The sequence below is a fragment of the Amphiura filiformis genome, chromosome 10 (genome assembly GCF_039555335.1).
Source record: "Amphiura filiformis chromosome 10, Afil_fr2py, whole genome shotgun sequence".
NCBI classification, from domain to species: Eukaryota; Metazoa; Echinodermata; class Ophiuroidea; order Amphilepidida; family Amphiuridae; genus Amphiura; species Amphiura filiformis.
The window spans coordinates 8,796,964-8,813,926 of NC_092637.1; the positions used below are offsets into that span (position 1 = coordinate 8,796,964).

At 38.4% G+C, this 16,963-nt stretch overlaps 1 protein-coding gene across 1 annotated transcript in view; it reads right to left on the reverse strand.

The window, feature by feature from the left end:
• The window catches only part of LOC140162464 (phosphatidylinositol 4-kinase type 2-alpha-like), a 42,800-nt gene that overhangs the window by 11,581 nt on the left and 14,256 nt on the right, over positions 1-16,963 (reverse strand). The window contains exon 4 of the mRNA XM_072185703.1: positions 15,049-15,202. Within this exon, the coding sequence (XP_072041804.1) occupies positions 15,049-15,202 (154 nt within the window). The remainder of the gene's footprint in view (positions 1-15,048; positions 15,203-16,963) is intronic.

Here is a 16,963-nt window from a genome sequence, read left to right on the forward strand (position 1 = left end):
CCAAGTTCGAGGAACATGCGACCCCACAAAATTTGGCTCCAAATGTTGACTGTATCCAGTTTCATGTTCATACAACAGTTTTTTAGTAATATGACCTCAGATGACCCTGGGTGACCCCAAAATGACCTTCCCAAAATGTTGATTCCAAATGTTGACTGTACCCACCAAGTTTCATGTCCATACGACAGTTTTAGTAATTTGACCTCAGGTGACCCCGGATGACCTCAAAATGACCTTCCCAAAATTTGACTCCAAATGTTGACTGTACCCACCTAGTTTCATGCCCATACGACAATTGTCAGTATCTCCCCAAAATTTGACTTTAAATGTTGACTGTACCCACCAAGTTTCATGCCCATACGAGTTTTTAGTAATTTGATCTCAGATGACCCTAGGTGACCCCGGATGACCTTCCCGAAATTTGACTCCAAATGTTGACTGTACCCACGGTTTCATGCCCCTACAACAGTTTTTGCAAATTTGACCTCAGATGACCCCTGGATGACCTCAGGTGACCTTGACCCACTAACCAATACAAACTTATGCTGGGGTCAAGATGCACCTAGTACCAGGGATCTATACGATGATTTTGTTTTTGGGTGGATCACCGCGCCGCATAGGCATTTTACACATAAAATACACATAACCCACACACAGCGCAATTGAATAACAGACCGGTACTGCACAGTGCCGCTGGTTACCAGTTGTTCTCATTTATGTAATCAGCAATTGGAGCCTACAAAATGTGGTGCATTTATAGTGTATGGTACTATTATGTGATATCGGGAATTGACACAAATTTTACGGTAACAAAATCAGTCATACCCAGAAAGGATAAAATTGAATTGAGAAAATATTGTATGTGTGACTTGTTGTACTAAAGATGCATCCACCCACCAAGTTTGAGGAACATGCTTCCCCTACTATGCTAGTGCTCTGACGATAACACTCCGATCGCCATTTGACCTCAGGTGACCCCTGGCTGACTCCGAAATGAGCTTCCAAAAATTTGGTTCTAAATGTTGACTGTACCCACCAAGTTTCATGCCCATACGACAGTTTTGCTAATTTGACTTCAGATGACCCCTGGATGACCTCTGGTGACCGTGACCCACTATCCAATACAAACTTGTTCTGTGCGACTTTACAAAATTAGGCTCCAAATGTTGGCCGTGCCCACCAATGCCCATACGACATTTTTAGCAATTTTACCTCAGATGACCCTGGGTGACACCGGTTGACCCTGAAATGACCTTCCAAAATTTGACTCCAAATGTTGACTGTACCCACCAAGTTTCATGCCCATATGACAGTTTTTGCTAATTTGACCTCAGATGACCCTGGATGACCTCAGGTGACCTTGACCCACTAACCAATACAAACTTGTTCTGCCTGGGGTCAAGATGCACCCACCAAGTTCGAGGAACATGCGACCCCACAAAATTTGGCTCCAAATGTTGACTGTATCCAGTTTCATGTTCATACAACAGTTTTTTAGTAATATGACCTCAGATGACCCCTGGGTGACCCCAAAATGACCTTCCCAAAATGTTGATTCCAAATGTTGACTGTACCCACCAAGTTTCATGTCCATCGACAGGTGTTACTAATTTGACCTCAGGTGACCCCGGATGACCTCAAAATGACCTTCCCAAAATTTGACTCCAAATGTTGACTGTACCCACCTAGTTTCATGCCCATACGACAATTTTTAATATCTTCCCAAAATTTGACTTTAAATGTTGACTGTACCCACCAAGTTTCATGCCCATACGAGTTTTTAGTAATTTGACCTCAGATGACCCCTGGGTGACCCGGATGACCTTCCCGAAATTTGACTCCAAATGTTGACTGTACCCACGGTTTCATGCCCCTACAACAGTTTTTGCAAATTTGACCTCAGATGACCCTGGATGACCTCAGGTGACCTTGACCCACTAACCAATACAAACTTATGCTGGGGTCAAGATGCACCTAGTACCAGGGATCTATACGCCCGTCTACACGATGATTTTGTTTTTTGGGTGGATCACCACACGCCAAGCATAGGCATTTTACACATAAAATACACATAACCCACACACAACGCAATTGAATAACAGACCGGTACTGCACAGTGCCGCTGGTTACCAGTTGTTCTCATTTATGTAATCAGCAATTGGAGCCTACAAAATGTGGTGCATTTATAGTGTATGGTACTATTATGTGATATCGGGAATTGACACAAATTTTACGGTAACAAAATCAGTCATACCCAGAAAGGATAAAATTCGAATTGAGAAAATATTGTATGTGTGACTTGTTGTACTAAAGATGCATCCACCCACCAAGTTTGAGGAACATGCTTCCCCTACTATGCTAGTGCTCTGGCGATAACACTCCGATCGCCATGCAATCTAAGTTTTGTAGGCCAGTGGGACAACGGAATCACTACGTGAACGAGCTACTACTACACTAGTCTCTGAGAGAAGAGGCAGACACAGACAAACAAACAGATTCTAGTGAATTAAATAGTGATGATCAGTTGTAGCAGCTACAAATTTCGAACGTTTGTCAGGGGGGTCAAACCCCCCCCATTTATATTTCCCCCACAATTTTTAGACAGACACCCTTTTTATCAAAAATTGAACCCCCACCCTTATGCAGTGTTTGTGACCAAAGCTTACAGCATTACTTTATCAAATTCGGAAGACTGAACATCGGCGCTATCGCCGTTTTATACAGTCACTTCCGGGTCCATTTATCACTATCTGCGCCATCAATCCATTTCAGAATCCAAATTGATGCAGAATTTATCCTCATCTATCAAACACTCATGATTTTCTTATTCATCTGAAACATTTGCGACATAATATTGGCAAAACTGCAATCATCTTTCGAAAAGATACGACTTTAGATTGTTTACAGCATTACTTTATCAAATTCGGAAGACTGAACATCGGCGTTTCATACAGCCACTTCCGGGTCCATTTTATCATTATCTGCGCCATCAATCCATTTCAGAATCCGAATTGATGCAGAATTTATCCTCATCTATCAAACACTCATGATTTTCTTATTCATCTGAAACATTTGCGACATATTAAATGTTGGCAAAACTGCATCACTGTAGCTGCATCGAAAAGATACGACTTTAGATTGTTTATCATAAAGTAACACATGGGCAAATGGGCAAAAGGCTGAGATACCTGTGAGATCCTGAATACATGAATACCACACCACCACATTGGGTTCGTATATTTTAATGCACTCGGTGTTTCTACCGTCCCGACTCAAACGATTCTAGAAGTTTTTCTCACAAGCCCCGCCTACTTTCCCTGCCTTCTCGGCAACCCGGAAGTAACTTTTTCCATTGGTTTGTGTGGTGCAAAATGAGGAAAATACCAATATTTGGCAACGAATTACAGGAATTCCAGTCATAGATCTCGACATGAAATGGATACATTAGGTAAGTAACACTTTCATTTATGTCATATCAAAAAATTGTAGGAGATCTATGACCAGTTTGGTAGATAATCGAGTTAAAATGTGGGCATGTTTTTGGCATGGTCTAGGTGGGAATAACAGGTTCGTACATGTAAACTCAATGGGAATCTCTTACGACTAGGCTAAAATACAACAATATTTTGTAAATTTTCCTCGTAAAGAAAAGATCGGTCAAGGAAACCTATATGAATATGTTGTCAATACTTCACTTGACCCAAATATATGATTTATTTTTGTAATGAGAGAATCATACATGGAATTTTAGAGGATTTTGATAGCAGTTCCGCTTTTTACGTAGAAAAGCTGCTCTGTCATGAGCGGAAATTCCATCATGAGCCTAGATCCTGATTTGTTTTGCCAATTGAAGCTTCTAATGTTGGCTGAATGTTTTTGATGATATCATGAAAGTCAATCTGTGACAAGATGTAATTTTGCTACGGAAAGTGCTATGACAAAACGATTTTCAGTTTTGGCTTATAATCAAGGAGTTTAATTTGATATAAAATGATGCAGTGTTTGATGGCAAAATTTGACTGAATTCACCTTTCAGGGGATGTAATTTTCTTGACAGGGGTCATGAATATGTCGGTGACTGAAGTCAATTTTTTATGACCCCCCTCCATCGCGGATCGCCGGCTAAAATTTTTACGACCCCCCTATCGTGGGTCAAAAAATTTTAGGACCCCCCTTCTGTCAAAATTTTAGAGCGGAGTACAAACGCGTTAAAATTTTTGACCATAAGCGTAAAGAAGGCGCACGGAGAGCGCAAAAATCTTGCATTGTATAAAGATTGTGTGCACATTTTGTTCAAAAAAAGTGTAAGAAAAGTTACACCAGTCGCCAGCCCTTAATAATTCTATAACCCCCTATTTTGATTGCTACAAAATTATAACCCCCTATTTTTGGTCTTAAAATTCTATGACCCCCCCAGTATATTCATGACCCCCCCTTCTGAAGAAAATGATAGCCCCCTTATACCTATAAGGGGCTCAGCTGTGCAATAATTATGAGCCCTGGAAGGAGGGTAAAATTGGGGGGGCAAGCAAGCGATCCGAGGGGGGGGGCAAGCAATTTTGGCACACATTCATGGGGTGCCTTTTAAATAAAATGCTCTAAAAAGGCTTAGGAAAACAGTATGGAAACAGCTGAAATATGCAAATTTTCATGCTCGCTGTGCTATAACATATCTAGACCTTTTAAGGTTTGCAAATTGGGATCCCAAAAATTTGGCATGTGTTGGGGGCAAAGATTTTGGCAGGCCAAAGAGGGAGGAAAGCGATTATTTTGCAGGCTGAGAGGGGGGGCAAGCTATTTTTGGTGGGTCGTTCGGACATTTTATTACCCCGATAATTGTTGCACAGCCCTAATATGGCACATAAATGAACCCTGTGGTGTGCAACCCGATGGTGGAGGGGGATTGGGGCACCAGTGGCAAAACTACACTTTCATTGCAATCAAGGGAACAGCTAGCTGGGGTAAATCTGCCACCACCGCCAAGGGGGGGCTGGGGAATACAGATGCATGTACTCATTTGGGGGAAGTGGGTGGGCAAGGATTTCAAACCAAGCCGCTGTAACAGCCCCAGGCGGGGGATTGTGCCACTGTCCCAGCTTTACCCTGACAAATTTTCTAAAATCCTCTTTTTTCTTTTTCAGGCCTACTAAAAGGTCAGAGCTACACTGTACAAGTAACAACCAACTGCCAGACACCATTAACCAATGCCACTGTGAGCCATTTCATGTCACATTTTGCAGCGGAGGCAGATGGAAGTCATGGAACAAATGAAATATTAAAAAGGACTGAAATAATGACCGTATTCATACACGCACTTCAATCTCACTAATTGAAGAACAATACTTGTGTTGAAAGTCGGGACTCATAAATTAGGTGTAACAGAATGTGTGAAAATTTATTAAGATCTATTAGAAATATTCAATCCAATAGATTAGAATTCAATCTAATTCAATTTTAATATATGGGATTAAAATTGCTTAGATTGATTTTTAACCCCTTAGATTAAAATCAAATTAGATGTATTCAAATTAGATTTTTAAAAATCCATCCAAATGTTTTTTAGATTAAAAATCAAATAAGATTGAATTCTAGATTGAATAGATTAGATCCAATTTTGGATTTGTCCCAGATCACAATCACTTAGAGGAATATGCTGAATTGTATTATAAAAATAAAGACTGCACAAAAAGTAACGCAGCTGTTATAAACATGCCTGTAGCGTTTGAACTAATAATTGTGTTCACAATATTTCAACATAGAAAGAAGGATGATTTATTTACGCGCATTTTGATACCCCATTAGTCAAATCTCGTTCAATAATAACAACACAGCAGTGTTTTTAAAGAAAAATACCAGAATTGAAAGTTGCGGTTATTTGTATTGATATGAAGTCATTGATTGAAACCATTGATTGCTGTAAATGGCAACTTTTAAATTTGTGGTTTTTCTTTAAAAGCACTATGTACTGTGTTATCAGTATTGAACGACATTTCACAAATGGGGTATCAAAATGAGCGTAAATAAATCATCCTTCTTTCTATGTAAAATATTGTGGAAACGATACTAGTTCTGAACTTATAGGCGTATTTCAGCTGTGTTACTTTTTGTGCAGACTTTTTATTGGATATCTTCCATCACACAATAGAGGATACATGTAGTAAAAAAATCCCCATCATTTATTATCTATTAAGTAGGTGTGTTCAACTGTTTTGGTTTGTTGGACTTCCTTCTTCATACTTTTTAATGAAAAAATAGTGCTTTTATTTTTTCACTTCCTTACAGATCTCAAAATAAATTAAAACAATGATCAAAGCTACATATTCACCATGCATTTTTGTTTATTTCATGAACTCTTGTCTTTCTAATAATTATGTACCAGAGAAATAGGTGTAAAAAATACATTTAGTAATGAAGTATGAGATAATGAGTGCAAAAAGACCATTTATTTACAGTCTATTGGCAGCCACTAGTCTTTTGAGAAGGCTTTTGTTCAGACCTTCATTTGGGGGGGGGGGACCCTTTGTCAAGGCCATTTGGCACCACTTGTCAAGAGGAATGAAGAACACCTTGAAGTTAACAAAGATCAGGGCACAAAGGCCAAAACTGAAAAACTGCAGGCAATGGCCCTGACTGAAATTCGAGTCCAGCTTGTGTGTTAATATGGTGCCTTCACAAAAGACTACATTGTAGCATTGACTGACATCGGCTAGTCTTTCCTGAAGGCTTTGGGTGTGAATGCATTGATGCACGTCAGTCACAGCTTTCATGAAAGAAACAGTGTCTGCCAATAATAAACTATGAACACTTACACTCCTTTAAAAGCATTTATAAGTCAAGGGTTTACATGTAGGACCTTCTTTTATTTTAGTTTTATGTTAAGGGTTTACATGTAGGGTCTTCTTTTATTTATTTAATAAATAACAGACATTAACGAGGCCTTATCTGCAATAGCTGCCAAGTGTCATATTTTAGATAAATTATCAAAATGTCTATGGGGCAGCTATTGCAGTTAGGCCTTCTGATCCTAAACCCTTGATTAGTGGACTGGATACTCATCATATTTACGGGGACGAAGGTAAACCAGTAGCAGCTACTAAACAATTTGGTCTACAATTACTCTATCCTGCATCCGCTAATCCTAAGGTGCGCTAGTCATAAATGTCACTAGTCCAAGAAAAAAATGGTCGCTAGTCCTAATGGCTGCAGATTTTCCATTGCTAAGGTCTTGTAAACCTTATTTATTTTGGACTTGTGAACCATTTCCTATTTTTTCTTACTATTGATAAATAAATTTGGACTAGGAAACCTTGGCTATACATTGGTTCCCCTCAAGTTTAGTAGTGACGTATGTGCATATTTTAGTGGGCGCAGTATTGAATTGTGTGAGTATAGTTAATTGTGTAGCAAAAAGAATTGGTTAGTGTATGGCGCAGCCATGAAAAAGACATTAGCGTCACTGCTGAATTTGAGGCAAACCAAAGAAAAGTGCCTAGAACATTTCCAATAATTCCATGCAACTTTTACAGCCTGTAAGGAACTATGCATTACGATTACATCACATGATGTCAGAGTCATTTGTTGAGGTCCTTATTATTTTAATAATTGGAGCAAACATTTACTAGTTAGTTTATGCACCACATAAATTACTATGCAAGTATTTAAGTTCTCATCAAATGTTCACCCTCCAGAAAAGATTTTCTTCAAAAAATTTAATTGTTGACATAATGTTGGGAAAGTTTTCAATGCATGCGAGTGATAGCCCTACTACGGCCTTTTGACTGTGGTGGTCCAAAACCATGCTATATCGTAAAACCTGGCTATATCCAGAGAACTGCTAAACCCAGACTGCTAATTCCCCCTTTTGGGTGGAGCGGTTAGTGGGTTTTAGCAGTTCTCGGATATAGTGTGTTTAAAAAGCCCTATAGTACGGCTAGCGAGTGATGCGACTGATAACAGATGCCAGCTGTTGACTTCCAAACCATCATCCTCTTTGTCTTTCACGAAACCAGTATCCTCAGTAGTACTGCTGCACCTGGAAATTGGAATAAAATAAAATAATAGCCAATGATTAATTATTACACATTATTATCAGGATTATGGTATCTAGGCTGTTTGTGTGCCTTAAGGGGTACTACACCCTGCCCAATTTTGTGCCTATTTGTGCATTTTTCTCAAAAATTATAGGGCATTGGGGACAAGTAAGATATGTATATTATAGGGGCAAGGACTACAACTACTGCACTGGAAATTTTATATCAGCACAGACAACAGTTGTGGAGTTACAGTCAAAAATGAGGAAAACCAATATTTGATCAAAAATCAATAACTACTTGCTTTGAGTTGCTGAATTTTCAGTACAGTAGTTGGGAGTCCTTGCCCTATACATATCTTACTTGTCACCAATGTGCTATAATTTTTGCGAAAAATGCAAAAAATAAGCACAAAATTGGCCAGGGTGTAGTACTCCTTAAAGCCTTAACCCTAACACCAGTAAAACCACAAAATACCACGATGAAAAATTCATAACATGCATGCATCCCAGGGTCTGCGATGGCGCAATCAACCGAAGTGTGATATGCTCACGGAATTGCTGGCGGGCAGCAATAACCCGAGCAGCTACCGGTCGCGATCCTTAAGCTTGCCATGCGAGGGGTCAAAGGTTCGAATCCCGGGGGTGCCAAGTCAAAAATTCTTCTTCTTCTTGAAAAATTCGGATCTTCTCTGACTTCCGATACCAAAAAGCATGGGTCAGTGTTAGGGTTAATGTACTATCTTTTTAAATTTTTAGATTTTCCTTCCAAAATGATAAATTATTGTAGCAGAGTCATGATATGCTATTTCAATAGGTGTGAGGTCAAAGGTCATAAAGTCAAAAGTAGTCACTTGCAATCATTTTGCAATTTTAATTTTTTTTTATGAACTGTGAGAGCGGAGACAGATTTAAAGCACTAATCTGTAATTTACTAAGTCTACTAGTCGTGCATAGTTTCATGGGCATAGCCATCTTTTTTAGTAAGGAGGGCAAAATAAAACTTAGGTGGTACACAAAAAACTCTGCATTGCAAAAGTTGCATCATACAATTATACATAGAGAGGTTGTATGTCTTTGAGCTTCTAAAAAAGGCTTTATTGGGACGTATACGCAAAAAATTTAGTATTTTACATTATTTTCGGGTCATGATCAGGTTAATTTCGGTGAAAAGGGTTCCTTGTCCCTTTTCTTTTCTTTTGCCCTTCTGATTTTCTCTTTTATTTTTTGTCAGAGGGGCACTTTCATTTCATATATACCTGTCGTGCCCGAGAATTAAATATAGGAACACATAGGAATAAGGTATTGGCATTTTGTGTGGTGTGCTGCACCCCCTTGGCTACAACTTTGTAAATGAAATTACTTACATCCTCCTCAATAAGGAAAGCTGTGCTGGTCCGGTTGCAGGTGCTTTGCTTCAGCGTGTGTTTATAGTTCAGATTTTTGGAAGATATGCCCTGCTTGCTGGACCTTTCGTGGGCCAGTTTCTGGAAAGACAATACAGTATGACATTGTAATTAAAGCCATTGTAACATTTGCTAAGGGGAAAGCCCTGAATATTTTTCAAAATTCTGTTTTTACACGATTGCTTTGTAAACATATAGTAGGCCTACATACTCTGCAAAAATCAAGACTTTATGTTTGCTCACTTGCTGTGGGTTGGGATTGAGACTGAAGATGAAGTCAAAATCATATTTTCCTATAGGCGAATCAAATTTCACGCATTCCTGCACCTCAATGGCGGCCATAGCATGACGAGGGACAAACTATCTCACCTAAAATGTGAAATGATCGCCCTTGAAGGATATTTTAAACTGCATTCTACCACCCGTGTTACACGCAGACAAAAGAATGATGACAGTTTACAACACAAAAGAATCTCACATCAAATTTTAAGCGGGTTTAATCCACCCAATTGGGCACTCACAACACCTGTTTGGTGCATGCAGGGACCCTAATAAGGCCAAATAAAAAAAATAAACATGTTTCACGTCCCCTCCGCTTCCTTTTTGAGGTTTCTTCAAATATATTTTATTTTTTGAAATTCGGTTATAACTTTTCAAAATATATGTCTAGGAAGTTAGGATGCTTTCTATAGCCTTGTTAAGATACAAGAAACATGTTAGGAAGGTTTTGTGATCATTTGAGGGGTGTAACTCTCCTCCTTTTTCCAGGCATTATTGTATACGCTAAAACACTGAGCTCTAAGTATGGCTATTTACACCAATTTTGTGATAAAAATAGAAAATAAAAGACCCTCTTCCTCCTTTTTTTGAAAACCGGACGTGAAACATGTTTTTTATTTTACTTGGCCTAATGGCCGACCAAATCCTGACCATGACTTGGCTCGTTGGATTACGTCTATACTATAGCGAATCCTCACTGCCAGTTAAAATTAATGTTGTGTCGTTTAGTTTTACTTGTGCATTAAAAAATTAATGATCTATAAAAAAACTCACCTTGCAGAGTCGAGGTACAAACAACACACCCAACATACTCAGCCAGGAGAACGGTATACACATACACGACATACACTGTATTGCAATGATCATGAATTGAATGTACAGTCATGACAGTGCATGAACAACAGATCTGTGTGATGCAGTGGTGAATGGGACAAATCTCGTCATGTTTTCGTGTAGTCCGAGGTGCTCTGACGATAACACTCCGATCGTCAGGCAATCTACGTGTAGTAGGCCAGTGGGACAACGAAAACGCTACGTGAACGAGCTAGTTTTCGTGGTATATTCGATGTCCGTGGCCTTAAACTGTCCTTATCCATCATGTCATTTGCTTCTCTAAATATTCAGTGAATTGAATACTAATATTACTATTGCAAACTATTCCAAGCACGTAAGCTAAAATGAGGCAAATAATTGATTTTCGCAACTGGATACTTCTGGCAGTGTTATGACAGTCCCAAATACAGCGGTACGAGGTCAGAGGTGAAATCTGTCAATCAAACTACTTTCAAGCATGCGCAAATGGCACACCTGAACTTAGGGAAATATTTTGCGAAGGCATTGAGGTGGTGTGCATGAATCGTCAGTCTATACTCTCTACTACGGCCGCTGTGGTTGGATCGCTCCACTTCTAGTGTGAGCGAAGCGGGCCAAAGCGGCTGATGTAGAGACTGAAAATATATTCATTCATAAAACTCACGGTAGCGTCGATTCTACTACAGGTGACGTCGTATGAATTGAAAACATCAGCAAATTAATTTTTGACATTTTCTTTCCAGATTTATGAAGAAAATATGAATGTTTTTCAACAGATCATCAAGTTACTTTATTATATTTTTTTTTTCAATTGGTAGCGTTACCCCTACGCTTTATAATTATATATTGCTCACTTGCTTTTTAGAAACCCACCCTATATTCCATAAAATTGTAATTTTTACAGATTTTCAGAATTCCCAACCCACGCTGTAGAAAGCGTGCCAGACAAACAATGATAATGAATAGCCAGATGTGACCTTCGCTGTCGAGTCGTTGTTTTCAGGGTTGTCAAACCCGCGATTTGGTAACAATTAGGCGACTTTTGAAGATTTTCCCGGGACAATTTCCTGCCCCATAGAATACAAAGGGTAAAGAAAAAAAATTGGGCGACTTTTTCGATTATTTGACCTGCGATTGGGCTGAATTTTTTGGCAACCCTGGTTATTTAGCGTTCATTTAATTAAATTACTACGCTGGTCTCTAAATATTTTGAAGTGTTGTCCCATGGTAACAAAACTCCGAGAACTCAATAAACAATCTGGACAAAGGAATCATCCAATCACGTTTCTATCCATGTGAGATCACCGCAAAAATTCATGATAAAAGGTCACTTTCCCAAAGAAAAATAGTGCAATCCGTCAATTCCGCCATGATCTCACAACTTAAATTACTCAGACCAAAATAATCTCTAAGCGCATACAGGGAACCAAGCAAAACGATAGAAATGACTTGTTTCTCATGACGACTTTTGACTTTTCTCACTTCAAAATAAGTACTTTCCCACCCCAAATTCACTTCTAAAGGAGTGCAATCGATTGCTAAATAACTCAGCAAAACTTGGCATGTAATTTCAAAGCCAAATAACATTAACAAAAGAAACCTTAGCATAAAAAGCAAGAACGCAAGTGGCCAAAATTGGTAGCAAAAATACAGTCCTCACTGACTACAATGACTAAGGCTCACTAGCTCCGCTAAGAGCCAAAAAGACACGGTCGGGACCAGGGTACACGGTCGGTCGGACGTGGACAAACAAACAATTTTTTTTGTTTTGCCTTATATCAAGCATTTGGATCACCATTATAGAACCCATCCCACTCTTGGCATCCTCTCTGACCTGCCTTAAAACCAAGTATCAAGCATATATGTGACCTGCACTGACAAAACCAGGAACAAGTCGCATTTTTGACATTTCATGATTTGAATACAAAAGTGAGTACTAGACAATAAGCTTTAAAATGATACCAAAATTATATACATAGCATCAATACTTTTCAGGGTATGGATAATTTTGTAAATTATACCTTTATATTTTTACCTGATTGCTATTCTTAGTAATGGGCCAATTAGTTTCCTGCCTAACACAGGATAGAATAGGGATTATCGTAGTTCAACTGTTATTTATTGATTAAATAAACCTCTTTTTAATAAGTACTTTCAAGGATTTGAAAGTCCACTTAATCCCAAAGTCAAATACCATGAAATTAAGAATTTCATTTTATTATGGGAATTTCATCTTTAAAGGCCTATAACTCAAAAACATGTCTGGCGACTTGTTCCGGGTTTTGTTGGAGCTGGTCACATATACCACCTGGGCCGTTGCTCATAAATCCTGTCATTAATTTTTATGGTAAAATGAGATGATAAAATATCGCTGTATCGCTGAAATTTTCATGGCGGTTTTATTTTTCGTGAATTTAGCAGATTAATATGTGCCCGTGAAAATTATAACCTGTGAATATGTTGAAATGAAGAAATTTCTTATGTATTTTATTATAAAAGATGCCAACAACAGCGAATTTAACACCTCACGAAATTGTCAGTGATACTTGAAACCGCGAAAATATCTGTACTTGAAAATATTGGTGTATACAGTATCTATAACAGCTTTAATATTTCATTTCAGCTTGTATACATACTGCACTAGAACTAGCCCCGTTTGCAAACTGTGACACCCCTTGAATAGCGTGAGCAAAGCTATAATCGGTATACCTTCTTTTAGCTTCTGTATTAGGGTATGAATATCAGAGAGCACTGATTCCATAATAAACTGTAAGTCATACAATACATAAGAACATGTATGTTTCATGCTGTAATATAACAGCTAACATGATATTATTGGCTTTTTTCTCATCAATTTTATCACCATATGCTATTTGAAATAAGCCTGGTAATGAAAACGTTCATAATGCTGCAGGCTATTGTAAAAACAGGTCTGCTATACATATAAAATCGTAAAATTTCACTAAAATCCTGCTTAGGGTATTAAACTAATAAACTTGCTGTGAATCTTGAAGATTCAGAGATGGCACTCACTCTTTTTCACTCAAAAAACCTAAAACTGGTGAGAAAAACCTGAAAAAGCACACAAATACAAGGTAAAAGGCCCCCCAAAAGGGCTTAAGGCTTTCCTATCTTTCGGTTTCGCATTCCTGGAAAACGCTTTCTTTCTTAGGGCATTTTTGAGTGCTTTAGTTTTTTTGAGAGTATAAACTCACAAAAAACCTGACATCAGGCTAAAACCTGAAAAGTGGCATCATGGTGAAAATTCCAGAAGGTATGAATACTGCACTTTATCTTTGGTATCAGATTGAATCGGAAACACCTGTCTCCTGAGGCTATTCCATTTAAAATCAACACTACCCCTGTGGAAGATTTAGCTGAGGTCTTCCACAGAGGGAGTATGAGTTTTGATTAGAATAGGCAAATTGGTTAACTTCCATTTGAAATACTCACTCCAGTTGTAAAAGATTATAGGTAGGGGGAGTATGGGTTTCAAAATGATTAACCCTGAACAATTACATTTGAAAAACATACTCCCCCTGTGCAAGATATTTCCAAAATCTTCCACAGGGGTAGTGTGGATTTCAACTGGAATAGCCCATTTTAAAATTCAATGTGGGATGCGATTTCCCTATTTTTCCTGACTCAAAATCAGTCACAAAGTTGAGATGCATGAACTTTAAACACTTACATTCTTAAACACAAGTGTTCGACCCATAATGTAAAGATTTTGTAATATGAAATTGGTTAAGTTTTTTTCAAACTTGATTTTTTGCTATATATGTGTTTACACACATCGGCCAAATTTGTGTGATTGTAGGTCAACAGAGCAATTTTTAACGGCTAAAATATAGCCAGGGGGGTTTCTTTCACTTTTCCTCCTTATTTCTGCGTAAAATAGACAGAACCCCTTTTTGATAGTTTTATTACTAATAATATTGTAACATTTTGGGTGAAGGATAACAAAATTAAAATTTGACTGGGAAGGCAGGGTTGCCAAAAACTTTCAGCCCAAATCACGGGACAAATCCTCAAAAAGTCACCCAATTACCGAAGTTGTGGGACCAATCTTAAAAAGTCGTCAATTTTGGTGTTTTTTTAACCATTGGTTTCTATAAGATAGGAAAGTGTCAAAAGTTGCAGGTTTGGCAACCCTGGCATCACTACTCGCCTGTATTTCATATTACAAAATCAAGTATTACTAGTCTCTCAAACTGCAGATGGAATGATTGGGACGTAGTCTCAGGCAAGGCTTCTGTGTCAAATCTACGTAACCAAAAGTCTTCAAATATCACCCAATTGGACTACCAAATAGCAGGTTTGGCAACCCTGGCATCACTACTCACCTGTATTTCGTATTACATAATCAAGTATTACTAGTCTCTCAAACTGCAGCTGGAATGATTGAGACGTAGTCTCAGGAAAGGCGTCTGTGTCAAATCTACGTAACCAAAAGTCTTCAAATATCACCCAATTGGACTACCAAATCGCAGGTTTGGCAACCCTGGCATCACTACTCACCTGTATTTCGTATTACATAATCAAGTATTACTAGTCTCTCAAATTGCAACTGGAATGATTGGGACGTACTCTCAGGCAAGGCTTCTGTATCAAATCTACGTAACCAAAAGTCGGCATCCTTGAAACCACTGACAAACAATTGGAAGGATCCAACCTAAAAATCAAGTAAACAAACAAACAGAAATTATTTGCTACATAATTAACACAAAATAGATTGGCATATGTCCACTTTTTGGTAGATCCAAGTAAAAATTTATAAGATAAGTCAATTTATGTGCACAAGTGTGTGTGTGTGTGAGAGAGAGAGTGGGGGGGGGGGTTCAAGGATAGAGGAAAAGAATGTGAAAGTGAGAAGAGATACAATGTACAACAGGTGAGAGAAAGGGAGAGAGAGAAAGAAGAGAGGTAGGGACTTATGTGATATTTAATTACAACATAAAATAAACTAACGGTGAACATATCAATAATAACCTTTCCCATATTCTATGCACCTATTCTTATTCAATGGGCGCGTCTTGTAAAGAATTCACGTAATTTGATTGGTTTTCTGGTGTATAATATCTCACAATAGTTGATAGTGATATTAGTCAGGCGGCGCCATACGCATAGCGGCACGCTTGTTGCTCCTCAATGATCGCGCAATAATGCGTTCGCGTAATACGCGTGCTAGAACTAAGAACGCGATTCGGGCGGCTTAGATGTTCGTGATGGTTTCGTTCATTTAAAACAACGGGGATGTCCTCACAAAAGTAACTTTATTTTTTTCTGAAAAAAGGCAGTTTTCGCAAAAATTACATTAAAACTGAATAAGAATGAGAATAAATGATAGGATTTTGTCTTTTGCCTATCAATATCGTGTCATAATGGATGGGCTGGCCAATATTTTTATCGTAGTGGATACCGGCTGCGCCCGGCATCCACTACTCAAAATATTGGCCAGCCCATCCATTATGACACGATATTGATAGGCAAAACAAAATCTATCATTATTCTCTAATTCTATGCCCTTCTTCATATTGCAAGCAATTAGCACCCTGTGGACTTTCAAACCCAAGGAAGGGCACTTGCATACTAATGTCATCCTCAAGCAGATCCTTACATTCCAAATTAAAACACTGACCTATAAATATAGCTACTTCATGTGAAAATACCAAACCTATTTACTGACCTTACCTAAATCTCTTCACTGCTTGTGTGCAAAATTTGGGGTGAAATGGCCCAGCAAAAATATTCAACATAGTCCTATCATTGAAATAAATATTCCAACCTAAATTGCGAAGGAGCCTAAAACATTGTCTATGATGTTGGGTGAAATTCCTACCCTTTCCTGAAAATGGGGGGGGAGGGGTTAAATATGCCCAATATTTTGATAAGGGGGATAGTCCATACATTCATCCCCCAATGTTGATGCCTGTATTTGGGTTTTTGGCCAAATTATTAAATTTGTATTTGGTCATTTTAGCTCAAAAATTTATTTCCAATTTTTGCATTCTTCTTGGTGCACCATAGTTCACAATTTTAGATTCAATATGGGGTAAAATTCTGGTTTACCCTGCGTACCCTGTGTTTTCAATACAATTCTGGTTTACCCTGCGGACCTTATTTTTTAGGGTTAGGGTTGGGGTAAGGCTTATACTTGTGCGCTGAAATATACCAGAATTATATTCCCAATATGGCAAAACATTATCTGTGCATATAAAGGTGCTGGATTCACTTTACTTCAGCAAGAAATTTCTTCCAACCCCATCCCAAAATGTCAAAAAGAAATCAATGCCACTGCTCAAGACTTACAATACATGTACATTTGGTTTGAGTGGCCCCAAGCTTTCTACCTGTTAAGACCCCCAGTTCTCATAGCATGAAATTTGCAACAAGAAACTCATCTGGGCGTTGATTTGTAGAAGCTGTAAACAGA